We start from the raw sequence: 13299 nt of genomic DNA on the forward strand, positions 1-13299 counted from the left end.
GTCTGCCATGTGATATTTTGACTGATAAATTTAATGTGGTAGTGATTAAACTGTGCATTGGCAGTTTTCTTTGTGTTTTGTTTTTGGGGGTTTTTGGTTGGTTTTTTTTTTTTTTTTGTTTGTTTTTTTTTTTTTTTTTTTTTTTTTTTGTTTTGTTTTGTTTTTGTTGTTGTTGTTGTTGTTGTTGTTTTTTAACTGAGAGATCTGCCTGGGAAGAGGCAGCAGCCATTTTTTTCCATAATTGCATCTGTTTCAGAGAGCAGACAGATGTTGGGCTGAAATTCATTATGGTATTCATAAACTCCATTGGGATCTGATGACCTAGTAACATATAGCTACTGTTCCTTGCAAAGTGTTTCAAAGTGTTCTTATTTTGAATGAAGAAATAAATCTGCAGAAGATGGGAGGGAAGGGAAAAACCTCTACCAAGGCAGATGGCTGCACAGCAGCAAGATACAATAGTTATACAAAACGTGAGAGTTCAATTTATTTCAATAAATTATCTTTATTTTGCAAAATTGCCAGCCAGCCTTTGTGCACTGGTATCATTGCAGCAGGCAGATACTGACTTGGTATTCTGATACAAGGCACAGCCACAGTGAAACACTCAGTGACACAGGAAAGGAAAGAAAATCAGAGTAGGAAAAATTCTAATGGGGAGACAAAATAATAGAAACAGCTTTCACACCGGGAAGCAGTTATCTATTTAATTAATTTATTATGGCCAAAATCACTGCTGGGGATTCAGCTGGTGCTGGAACAGAGTGCAAAGGCAGCAGCGCAAAGCTCCATCCTTGCAGAGGACACGGCTGCTCTCCCTGGAGGGGTTGGTGTGGCTGATTCCAGGGACAGCAGGGCTGTGTGCTGGGCTGCAGGGAAGCTGGAAACCCCCAGGGCAGCTTTTGTTTCCTTGAGAAAGCCCGAAGGGCTGAGCTGAAACGATGCTGTGAAGTGCTGGGTCAGGGTTATCGGTGTGCAGGGAGAGGAGGGAGCTCCCCCAGCTGCGTGTGTGTGCAGCCTGGCACAGGTCCCTGCTCTGGGCACCGCTGAAAGAAAATAAACTCCTGAAAAAGCCCCAGTGAGTGGCATATGGAGCAGTGTATGTTTTGTGGGACACCCATACATTAAGTTATAGCCCTGGGAAATGAGGCGGACATCCTGGCTGGGGTTACAGCAGTCAGAGGCACTTTTTCCAGCTTGCCTGTCCACTCAGGAATCCTTTGGGAAGGAAACTGCTTGGTCTCATTTTGGATATCCTGTGCAACTGAACTAGCATGTTTGCCAGGAACAGAAAAAAGTTATTTAATTTTTAAAGAGCTGAAAACTACTGTATGTGCTTCTGAGTACTGTACGGGAAATTACTGCTTTGGTTTGTTTGTCTGGAGCTCTGGCATTTCCAGTTTACTCAGGATAGCAACCCCGTCTCTTGATCCTAATGCAGCAGTCTCTGCAAAGTGGAAATCTGAAGGCAGATCCAGGTTTAAATATTATTTTCTGGCCCAGCCTTACTGTGTTTGGAATGAAGTGGGAATTTTCTTTAGTTCAAATAGGAGAAAGCATGAGAAATATTCAGAGCACAATCCAACAATGCATTGAAAACAATGACACTTTACTGTGATTTCCAGGCACTGTAGGGATGGGTCCCAGGAATGCTGGAGATATGAATTGGATTGTGTTAGTAGTTCATATTTTTTGCCTCTTTTAACTAAATTGGAATGTAAGTGGATGTCCATGGCCTGAAACTCAAACCTTCCCTTCGCAGTCCAAAAACATTTTGCAGCAGCTGCACTAAGTTATCCTGTTATTCTCCAAGGTGTGGCCTGATAAAAGTGTTCTCTGCTTTTCTGTGGCCATGAAATTGTGCTCCTGGTGTGGCTGCTGCCAAGCTAGCACCCAGACACATCCAAGCTGCACACAGGGCTTTGAAGAGTTTTAATGTGCAACCTTAGCCAGACAGGGGTTGTCCCCTAAAGAGGCACTAAGGAGATGTCTAAAATCTCTAGTTTATATAAAAGCCAAAAGTAATGGAGAATCTTGTGAAGTATTTTTATTCTGGGAGAAAAGTGCTGGCATTGGAGTCAGCATCAATCTGATCAGTGCCTCGGGCATGGGCATAACACAGGCTCCTTACAGAAGGTAAAAACCTTCCACAAAATCATCTCCTGGGGAGTGTTCCAGTGCCAGGGAAGGCTGGAGATGCTGCAGATCCTGTCTGACCCTGGGGCACGTGCTGGGAGCTGCTGCAGCCCTGGGCAAGGCTGGCACACGGGCATGGCTCTGCACCAGGAGCTGGGAGCAGGGGAACCCAGAGGCTTGAGGAGGGATTTGTCTCCTGTGCCTATAGCAGGGAGCCTGACTTGAGCTTTGGGATTTCTGAGCTTCATGTTGGATTTGTATCCTGAAAATGCTGGGAAATGCATGCAGAGGCTGGTTCTGGAGTCACAGATGTGGCATGAGCTGCAGAGCCTGGCTGTCCCCACAGCAAAGGGAGAGGCAGGGATGTCCATTCCCTGAGCACCATCTGGTTGAGTATTTCAATAACATTTTCATGTGTGTTGGAGTTTTTCTGAATGACAATTTTTCTGAATTTACAGTACAGAAAAATGCTGTAAAGAGTCAGTTTGTCTTTCTCAGGCCAAGCCCCCAGTTTAAGAAGCTGTTTATTTCCTGTAGACCAGAAATCTTATTATCTTATGAGATATCTTGTTTATTTCTCTGCCAGTTTCACACCTGTAGCTAAGACCCAATGTAAACAAAGCTGGAGGAAACAAGCCAGCACGTCAATTTGAGCCTCAGCTTTAAACACTCTCTTCCTTTACTGAGTGTCACATCTGGCAGGGGCAATTACTCTTGGTAGGATTATTGTGGACCCAAATCTGTGTTAGGATGATGACAGAAGAGCTCAGAATTAGCCCAGCACTTCTGGGGTACAATGGCATTTCCTTTGCTGAAACAAAGGAAGTTCTTTCCCCTTCATTCTTGCACTTCCCTTTTAATACAAAACATCCTTTGCAGGCACAGAGACATTTAAAAGGATTTTGTGTTTGGGTTTCTGGTTGCTGAATGTGGCTTCAGGGTTTTGAATATGGCTGTTGGAGAGGAAAGTTGTACAGATAGCATTTAATTGTCTCTTATGTTTGCTATGCTTTGGTTGTTCAATTTTTAAAATTGATTTTATTGTTAAGGGAACCTGTTCATTTTTTATTATTGGGAAGGTGAATGTGGGTTTATTAATAATTGCACTAATGCATGGAATTTCTGATTCCTGGGAGTTTCTCTGCCACAGAGCTTCCTGCAGAAGGACAAGGTGGGGAGGCTGCTCACAGGTCACAGCAGCACAAACCCCCTTGGTTTGGTCAGGGCTGTGGGGAGGCTGTGCCAGGAGCAGGGCACGAGGCCGGGGGGGACACCTGGAGCACATTTCTGTGTCTGTAGAACCTGTCAGCAGGCTGGTGAGGAAATCAGGCCTTGTAAATCTGGTTCTACCGTGTAAAGTACCCTTGTCCTGGTGGCATTTGCAGCCTCGACAGATCTGCTGTGAGTGTCAGTGACAGAAGCAGCTGTGGCTTCTGCTGGACCTGCAAGGCCTTGATGGGGAATGATGCTCTGCCTTCCTCAGCAGCAAGGGAACAGCTGCTCAGCCTGCAGGGTGTGAGTGGGGCTGGAGCACCCACAGGAACTCCCAGCAGGGTGCAGGGGAAGGCAGTGCTGGGAAAAGCACAAAGCAGGGACAGTGAGACCTGCCTGTAAAATACTACAAGCCATGTGATACTTCTAAACACTTTAATACTTCTCATTTTGGGGTAGAGTGTTGTCAAGTGGAAACTAATCCTCAAGTTGAGCACTCATCAGAGGTGGGCAAGGCAGGCAGGAATAATTTCAGCCAAGAATCTGAGATGGAGAGGGAGGGAGGGCATTGGGTAGAGAGCAGTCGGGAGTTTCACACCCATTCTCACTGGGAGGCAGGAAGGAAATGGAAAGTGGCAAGAGACAAAGGACAGCCTGAAGGTTAGAGAGAAGAGATTAATAGGGATTGTGAGAAATAACACAAGCAAAAAGGCTAATGATGCATTTATGTAAGGCAGGAAGGCTCAAATGGGGAGCAAAGTTCTGGCTTAACTTTGACAAAGGTGACAGGAGGGCCAGGATTTTCTAAATGCTGCCCAGGGGAGAGCAGGGGGCTGGGCTTTTGCTGTGTGTGGATTTCTGCTGCATTGCACGTTTAGTTCTTACAAACTTACACTTTAATGCAGTGATTGGCCCCAACTCTTTAGCAGAGCCTCCAAATGCTGGCCCGAAGGCAGGCAGAGAGCTCGAACTCAGGGTCACATTAGCCATAATGTACCCAACGCGGGCTGTTGTACAAGAATACTCTGAAGCTGAGTGAAGCATCAGCACTTCTTTCAAGGAAATTGCCAAACGCCTTTATTACAACACTGCCCCTCGCTGCTGGCATTGCAGCCCTCCTGGTGTGCTAATAGGCACCAAAGGCACTCCAACCACTTTGTCTTGATTTTATGTCTGCAACTGTGGAAATTGAGAATTTCTGCCCCTTTGCTTGCTCTCTGCGAGGGGACAGCGCCCGGAACATCCCTTGAGAGTGTTTAAGGACTTTATCTCAGAAATGTGCGTTTCCACTGATACTTGGCCCAAGAATACCCGCAAGTCCTTCCAGCCTGCTACACTACTGCGTGTTCTCCCTGCGGTCCCAGCTCCCGGGGAGAGGCGGCTCCGAGGGGCTGCGGGGGATGCGATGTGCCTGCGGGCCGGGCTGCCCGAGCGGCTGCTGCGGGATCCGCACCGCGTGGGGCCGCGGGATGAGCCGAGCCCGGGAGCGTCCCTGGGAGCATCCCTGGGAACATCGCTGGGAGCATCCCTGGAGCATCGCTGCCGTCACCTCCCTGGGCTCGTGTTCGCAGCGCCCGTCAGCCGAGGGGAAGGGGTTGGCAGTGGCTCAGTCGCGTGTGTATAAATCCTCATCTTTGGACGCTGTCACTGCAGTTTTGGGGCTTTTGGGTTTGGTTAGCGGCTGGTGCATCGCCCCGTGCGCCGGGAGCGCGGCGCCGGCGGGGTCCCCGCTGCCGGCCCGGCCCTTCCCGGGGCGGTGCGTGCGGGGAACTCCCCGGTCCGGTCCCAGCTCGCCGGGGCGATCCCGGCTCCCGCCCGCGGGGAGCGCGCCCGGGGTGCCGAGCGCGGCCGCCCCCGCCCGCCGGCGCAGGTGGCCCCGACCCCCCGGCTCGCACGTCACTTCCTCGCAAACTTTTCCCCGAGCTGCTCCCTCCGCTAAAGTTGCCGGCGGCGGCGGCGGCGCCCGGGCCGGGAGGGCGCTGGGCCGGCCGGGCATGCCCGGCTCGCTGCGCGGGCCGCCCGCGGCAGCGCTAACGGAGCCATGGCCCGCAGCCTGGACGGCATCGACCTGGCGGCGCTGCGGGTAAGGACTGCGCCGGGGGAGCCTGCCCCGGGCTCGGGGCTGCCGGTCCCGCTCCTCGCTCCCCGCTCCGCGGCGTGTGCGAGCCTCAGCCCCGTTATGCGCTGCCCGGAGCGGCTCCGTGTGCCGAGCCCGGCGCGGCGGCTGCAGGGACCGCGGCTCATCCGCGGCGGCGATAGCGGGGACGGCGGGCGGTGCTGCCGTGCCCGCACACGCACCGAGATGCCCGGGGGCTCGGGGGACAGCCCCAGGCTCTCCCGGTGCCGCTGTCCCGGGGCTCTCCCGGTTTCGCTGCCCTGGCCGGAGCGGGGGTCCCGCTGCGCTGCCCGGCTCGGAGCGCTGCACCGCGGAGCTCCTTCCCTGCCAGGACAGGGAATAATTCCTACCGACATCCCTAAAGATGTTGTGAGTGCTGTGAATACGAAACAAATGGGAAACGAGGAGCTTCTGGAAGCGTGGCGGCTTGGCTTTTGTGGCCTTTTTGTTGTTATTGAAGTTTGAGATGTTTTATGCCCCCCTCCTTTCTCCAAGCTAAAAAAGTCAGCATTTACCTAGTTTTGTGAATTTTTATTGTTATCCTCTTATCTTTTTAATGCAAGCCAAACTTTGGCCACGTTAAAAGCAGCGCTGTCCGTGTTTCATATCCACAGAGCAGCGGCAGGGCTGTGTGTGATGCCCCGAGTTCCACTTGCCCTTTTTACACAGGAGCTGAGCACTGAGCGCCCGTCCGACCCAGGCAGGGCTGCTGTGGAGTTCTCTCGACAGAAGAGGAGGGAAGAGTTCAGTTGTGGCAAGAAGCAGTCATCCCCAGACAGTGAAACCAAAGCAAGCCACTTGCTAAAAATATCAGGGAAAAAAAAAACAGGGCTGGGAGCAGCCTGTGCGATGCTCACATGGCGAGGAGGGTGTTCCAGACTGGAGGCAGAAAGAGGAAAAGCAGCAGGGACAGTAAAGTTAGGAAGGATGGCAAAAGGCTTCTGGCTAAGCAAGCAGAAGTTTAGTCTGGCTCTGCTATGAGGTGCAAGGCAAAATAATGGAAGTTCTTCTTTAGGGCTTTAGCAGATGAATATCATCTCCTTAAATAAATAAGGAAATACTGTGAGTTTGAAAAGGAGTGATTCTGCAAAGCAGACAGCAGGCTTTGTGACAGAACCATCTGATTCACAGCCTCCAAAGCTGAGAGCACTGTGAGTTTCAGCCTCCACAGGGGAAGGGATAAATGTCTCATTTTGGGAGAAACCCCTTGGAGCACAGCAGCAGCCTTAGTTTGGGGTTTGTGCTAAGTAGGAAATGGGAGGCAGGTGAGGCTGAGCTGTGGAAATTATTTAAAGACAGGTGCCTTGTCTTTGCTGTGTCTGAGGTGTTCCTGGGGCCAGTGGAAGCTGCCTGGTGCTGTGCTCCAGCCTCCCACAGTGTGAGTGGGGTCATTTTCAATCTGAGATTGCCCTGCTCCCCTCCAAATGGGTGGTCGCCAGGGCTCTCCCCTTTCCCTGAAAGAAAAGAGCCTGTGGATTCCTAACACTGCTGGGTTCACCTGGGCAGTCAGAGGCTAAACATCCCTGAACTCTGTGCTGAGCTCCAGAGGCCCTGTGGAAGAACTTGTGCTTCAGACACCTGGATCTTCTTCAGCTGCAGGGATGTGGAAAGTGCATTTTGGTCGTGTTCTTGCTGCTCTTCATTCTGCCTTGCAGAGGAGCTGGATGTGGCCTGGGTGCCCCTGGCCAGCAGCCTTGCTTTGCTTTCTGAGTGTGCTGCAGAGGACTGGGGGGGAATCAAGGTGGTCACCATATGTACAATGTGTGATGGCAATTAACCTCAGAGTGATGAATGTTCAGGCCAGAATTTTGGCATCTTTCAAAGGGAATCCAGCAGCTGGGCTGGGGAAGGGTTAGCTGGACCCTTGGCTTAGGTGGTAGCTGGGAGGAAGCACTACATCAACAATGATATGTAGCTCCAAGACAATTAGGAAGGTGGCCTGTTGTGAGCAATGCCAGCAAACAATGCAGTGCTGATATCCAAGCAAACAAAGGCAATCCAAGGAGCAGAGCCCAGATTAATATCCTTTATGACTCTTCACAAGGCTTGGTTCACTGTGGTGTCCTGATTAAAGAAGAGAGATGGCCAAGTATTTGGCTGCACTCAGACCTGTGAGGGCTTGAGGTGCTAATGCTCAATTTGCTAGCAAGGGCAGGATGGGATTCGCACTGTATTAACTCTAATGCTAATGTTTATTTAGGTAATTGTTAGGGTCTTTCCTGGAGTGTCAGAATCCTGTAGAAGCAAACTATTAGGATGCTGAATCAGAACTAAATTTATTGAAAGAAGAAAGAGAAGCTAATTTTGAGGCACTTAAATTACTATAGTTGCATAATCAATAAGCTTAAAGAGTGAAGACAGCACACAGTTAAGTGAGAGAGGCAGTTGGAAAGTCCAAGTTGAAAATGCATTTTGGGTTCCCCTGGGTTTCTCTGCACTGTCGGCACTTGTTAATTCAGCAAAGCCGCTTTCTGCAGGACAGGTGTGAATTAGGGTGCCCTTGCTCCATGCCCTTGCTCCCATGGAGTGCCGTAGATTTTGTGCATGGAAGCCCTTACTGGGCGAGTTCCTGAGAGAGCTGCTGTGAGTTTCACTGCCTGGACCATGCCCACAGCACAGCTCTGTGCAGGGGTTTTGTGCCACCCACCAGTTGCTTTAGCAGTAGCAATGGTTTATTTGCTGCCTTCAGCCCCACTGAATAAAGCATTTCTTTATATCCAGACTAGTCAAAACATAAAATGAGGAAATGAGAAGAAAGCAAAGAAAACTGCAGTGAAATCCAGTCTTGTAGGCATTCTTATGACTGTCCTTAAATCCATGTGTGAGTGTTCCCATTGATTTCCTTTTCAGTGAGGGCTTTTGGAATTGGGGTTTAAGTCTAGAGGGCTTACTGCCTTGTTTTAAAATAAGTGACAGGTAATAAAAAGACACAGACTGACCTGCATGGGTCAGAAGTCATCTTGATCTGATTTGTGCATTGCTTTTTTTAAGAAAAGAAAAAGTCTTGTAAGATTGACAGTCCAAGAAGCTTAAGATTAAAATGCATTTAACTTAAAACGAAATGAACTCATTAGTGCTTTCAGTTATGGGAGTCTGGGCTGTGTTGCTCTGAAAGCTCTTGGCATTTACCATGACACTTGTGCCAATAAAGGTGGAATCTGCTCAGAAATAAAGCCTGTGTGTTTCCACTGGGATTTTGCCAAGGTAAACATTTCTGTATCCAATATGAAGAAAGAATTGCTTGTGTTAAAAGATTAACATATAAGTGGAGTGGAGAATAGTTTGATACCTCTAAATAAAAGGATGTTTTGCAACCAGGGGCATAGCAATTGTACTTCTGAGATAATGTTTTTCTGTATCACATCCCTCAGCAGTACCAACAGGCAGTAACTGACATGATGGATTGCTGAAACAGATGTGGTAAAACTGACACATGGAGTTAATAATATTTTATATAGCATATATCACTCTCAGTGATACCATGGCAAGAAATGAGCTGAGTGATAAATGGCTTAGCCAGAAACCAAGAAATGATCTCTTGAGTTCTTAATGGTTTTAAATAAATCCCTCAAGTGAATTTTAACTGAGCACCAGATTTTTTTTATGTACTCAGTGGTTCAGGAATGAGCACTGCCCATGCCTTGCAACAAGAGGGTTCCCCGTGCCTGAGGGGTTGCAGCCCTGCTGCAGTGTTGGTGTCACAGCAGCTGTGGAAGATGGTTCATGTGGAATGGTGGACTGATCACCTGACTCATTAATCTCTTATGTAAATTAACAGCCATCTAGTTTGGGTTCAAAGCCAAGAGTTCAATACCTCAGTCAAATTCGCTTTGTTGTGTTTGCAGAGCAGGAGAGTTGAGTGTTCTCAGCCTGCCTGTGAGTTAAGGTTGCCTGGTTTGGTACATTTCCCTTCACTAAGGTAACTGGGCTCAGGTCCTTTATAGTGTAATTTTTTCAATTCTGCTCTTTAGGTTTTTCCTTTGTTGCATTGCTCATACCAAGTGTTTCACAGCAGCTCAGCCTCCAGGTTAGCTCAGTGTGGTAAGGCTCAGGAACCTGGAGTTACTGTAAGCTGAGTCTGCAGCTGAATTCTAGTATTTTTCACACACCTTCATTTATTTGTTGTATTTGCTGTGGAACCATCCTGCCAATCTTCACCAAGTTGTTTTGTATACAGAGTTTTGTGAAACTTGACTAAAAACATAAATATTAATGCATTTCTTACCCCATGATTTGGCAATTTCCCTTTTACTGTGTAACATATTAGGAGATGTGCCTTGGATATTTCATTTTGGTGGTGTACAATTAGTTTCTGCTATGAAGTGGTTGCTCTAATCCAAATAATGTTATTTCTTCTGCTTTTTGCAGGACCCTGCGGGAATATTTGAGCTGGTGCAGGTTGTTGGAAATGGCACATATGGACAAGTCTACAAGGTTTGGATCCCTCTTTAATTTAGGATGCTGCTCTTGATAAAGCTCTATTACCTAAAGCAGAAGTGAGCACCATTTAAGAAACTGGACAATTCCAGTAATAGCCTGGTTTGTCTTGCTCTCTTTTCTGCATAATCCAAAATGTACTAGCTGTGAAATTCCATGGCCTTTCCCTCTGTCCTGTTGTCATGTCTCTTGGCTGCCAGAGGTCATATAAACATCTTTTGTACTAACTTCCCTCTGCTCTGTTCTTATTTTCTCTTTTTCACAATTATTGAAAAGGTGTCTGGCAGAAATTTACACCAATGATGGTTAAATTTGGCCTGGACTGGTGAAGTTCAAAACTCAGCCAGCAAGGTGTCAATGAGCCCTGCTGTGTAGGAGGCAATGAAGTCTTTGATTTCTGTCATTACTGTCACATTGCTTTGTCCCTGTGGTGTCAAAGCAGAGCCACCGAACACAAACTGCAGCAGTTAACATTGCCACAGCACTCTGTGCACCATGCACAGCTTATTTTAGTTACAACAACAAGCCTAGGAAAGTGTTCTTTCACTGTGAAGCCTTCCCTAAAAGTGATTTAAGAAGAGGAAATAGCTGTGATTAAGTAGAGAACCAGGTTCCCATTTAGAGAAGGAAGGCAGAGGAAGGAGTGGGCCATGCTGAGCCCTTGGAGGTGCCTCAGAAGAGCAGAGGTGCTGGGATAAATCTGTCTGGTGCTGGAATAAATCTGCCTGGTGCTGCTTCTCCCCCAGGTCCCACTGCTGGCCCTGCTTGACAAGTCCTGTGTGTGTGCAGGCTCTTTGTGCATTTTTCCCTCTGTGGAAAAGGGCACCAGGGTCCTGGAGCAGCAATGCAGAGCTGTTCTTCTTTCCCCAGGGCACTGAATGCATGCTGCACTTTGGTGTCCATCCTCTGGTGTGGGTATGATCTGCTGTGATCATATTTTACTTTCCCTTTGAAGCTGTAGGTTCTAGAAGAAGCTTTACAGGTGCAATCATGGGGAGTCTCTCATTTCCATGCTACCATTTTTAAAATTATTATTATTTTTATACCAGAAGCAGGATCTTATGTAGCTCTTTGTGGTGGTGAAGTCTTTGTTGTTTCTGAGATTGTCATCCAGATATACTGCTTTTAATGCTACTGAATCAAAAATACATGCTCAGGGGTTCACATGGACAGATTAGAAGCCAAGAGAGATTTAGGGGTGCTTTTGTTTTTTACCTGTAAAAAGATCCCAAACATCCTGAATGTTCTGTGAAATAGTTGATTTTCTTTTTGTGTCTGGATTAATTTTATATTGGGAAAGAAAAACTTCCATCTAGTCATCTTTTATGAATGTTGAGCATGAATCAGCTGCTTAATCATGGCAGAGGCAGGAAGGAGCAACATAGTTTGCTTCTCTGCTGCAAAAGAAAATGTTTTGAGCCATCATGTAGCTCATTAGAATGTTAGTTGCCAAACTGTGCAAGAAATGTTGACAGTGGCAATTTAAAATTGCATCCAAAGGCTGCTTTTCACCAGGCATGCCAGAGAGCAGGCTCTGACAGCTCTGGGGATGGGGTGGTTTCAGTTTCTGCTCATTCTGCACTAGGGCTGGCTGGAACATATGAGGAGGCACTGGGAGAAGGGGTCTCAGAGGGCTGGGGGAGCTTTGTGCACGTGAATCCTGCCCTGGAGGGGTGAGGGGCTGCGTGGGACCCCAGCTGAGGTGAAACCAATGGTTAAACTTTGGTCACACAGCAGTGTGGGCAGTGGGAGTTGTGCTGGGGATGGGGCAGCTCTTGGTGGGATCATGGTGGTGGCAGCTGCTCTTGTAGGAGCTGGTGGTGGCAGCCAGGCGGGCCAGATGCAGAATGCACATTGCACACTCAGCAGGCAGCTCTGTCACTGCTGTGGAGGATTTTCACCCAGCCCAAAGGCTCAGTGGGTTTGGAATCCTCCTGCAGACCCTCAGGTGTTTTGTGCCTGGTGGCATCTCCCTGGTGCTGGCCTTGCACCCACAGCAAAGGAGTTTTCTCAGGAGGAGGGCAGCTGCAATGGAGCACTGCTTCTGCAGCTCTGGCCATAGGAAGTGAGGCTCATACTCACTTTTTAACTTTTGTATAGTCTGTCCTCTGATCTATAAAATGCTACAACTGATAGAGTGAACAAATGGAATTCTGGAATAATTTTGCAGTTTGTGAAGTATAAGCTTATGATTATAAATATTTAAGTTATAAAGTACTCTCTGTTATCCATATACTTTACTCATATCATTACAGCATGTTTTTATTCTCCTGAGGTGTTAGATTCTTCCATACATTCAGAAACCACACATAATAATTTGCGCATAATCAAAGAAAAGCTTATTTCAGGCTAAATAAATTATATTCAGGATTACTAAATTGCTTTGTTGACCATGAAGATGATTCATATTTTAATATATGCAACTCTATAAAAATGAAAATAAAATTTTGAGGATTCATCATTAGATTAGAAAACCATGTTTAACAGATTTATTGAAGGAGAATATTATTCATACTGAATTATTCCAGTTCAAGGTCTTTTAAAATGAAATGGAAAGGTATGAATTGCACACATAACAATGCTAGAGCTGAGTAGAAATGTTATAAAAATTTGTGTAGAATAGCTGACTAAATGCCAGCAGATTTTCTTTGACAACTTATGAAGTAGTAGGACATAAATACGCCAGTACTGGCAACTTCAACCTCTGCAAAGTGTGAATTAGATGTGAAAAAAAAAATCTGATTACCAGAATTTCATGAGGCTTAGGCTTCATTATCTCTTGAAATTACAGGTGAGTTTTTCGGGTAATTCTTTGTTTCCATGTGCTGGAATCTGAAGAACAATCCCATGTAAGAGGTGATTCAGAATAATGCCATGGCAGGTGGTAGCACAGTCCTCCCTGACAGAAGGGAGAACTGAAAGTAGTTGGAAACTGCATTTTTTGATGGTTGGGAATTGGGAGTATTGACTTTTCCCTGCCTTTGTCTCCTCAGTGCTGAGGAGCTGAAGGTCAGGCTGTGTCCAGTCTCTGCACCATCTCCACCGAATGCATTTGGGAAAGAGAAGTTTCTGAAGATCCTATGCACTATTCTGGCAAGATCTGTCCATCCTCCTGCGTGTGCTCTTGGGGCCAGGGATGAAAATGGGTGCTCAGGGCATCAGCAGTTGCTCTCCAAATATGAGGGCCAGCATTTCTGAGGGTTTCCAGAGCTGCTGATCATTAAGGACCTTCAGAGAGCGGAGCAGTGTTTTGTATCATGTAACTGCCAGTGTCATCTGGGGGGAAGTGAGGAGGCTGAAGGTGTCCCTGGGATGTGCTGGGCCATGGCACTGTGTGAGTTCTGGGCCTGCTCCCATTCCCTGCAGGATTTTCCTGTGTGGGCTCTGGGGTGCTGGCT

The 13299-nt window shown here is 47.4% G+C and overlaps 1 protein-coding gene across 1 annotated transcript in view; it reads left to right on the forward strand.

The window, feature by feature from the left end:
* Positions 1-5298: 5298 nt before the first annotated feature.
* The window catches only part of NRK (Nik related kinase), an 87140-nt gene continuing 79139 nt past the window's right edge, over positions 5299-13299 (forward strand). The window contains exons 1-2 of the mRNA XM_058814211.1: positions 5299-5431; positions 9833-9898. Of these exons, the coding sequence (XP_058670194.1) occupies positions 5390-5431; positions 9833-9898 (108 nt within the window). The 5' untranslated portion in view covers positions 5299-5389. The remainder of the gene's footprint in view (positions 5432-9832; positions 9899-13299) is intronic.

This window comes from Ammospiza caudacuta, chromosome 14, assembly GCF_027887145.1.
Source record: "Ammospiza caudacuta isolate bAmmCau1 chromosome 14, bAmmCau1.pri, whole genome shotgun sequence".
Lineage (NCBI taxonomy): Eukaryota > Metazoa > Chordata > Aves > Passeriformes > Passerellidae > Ammospiza > Ammospiza caudacuta.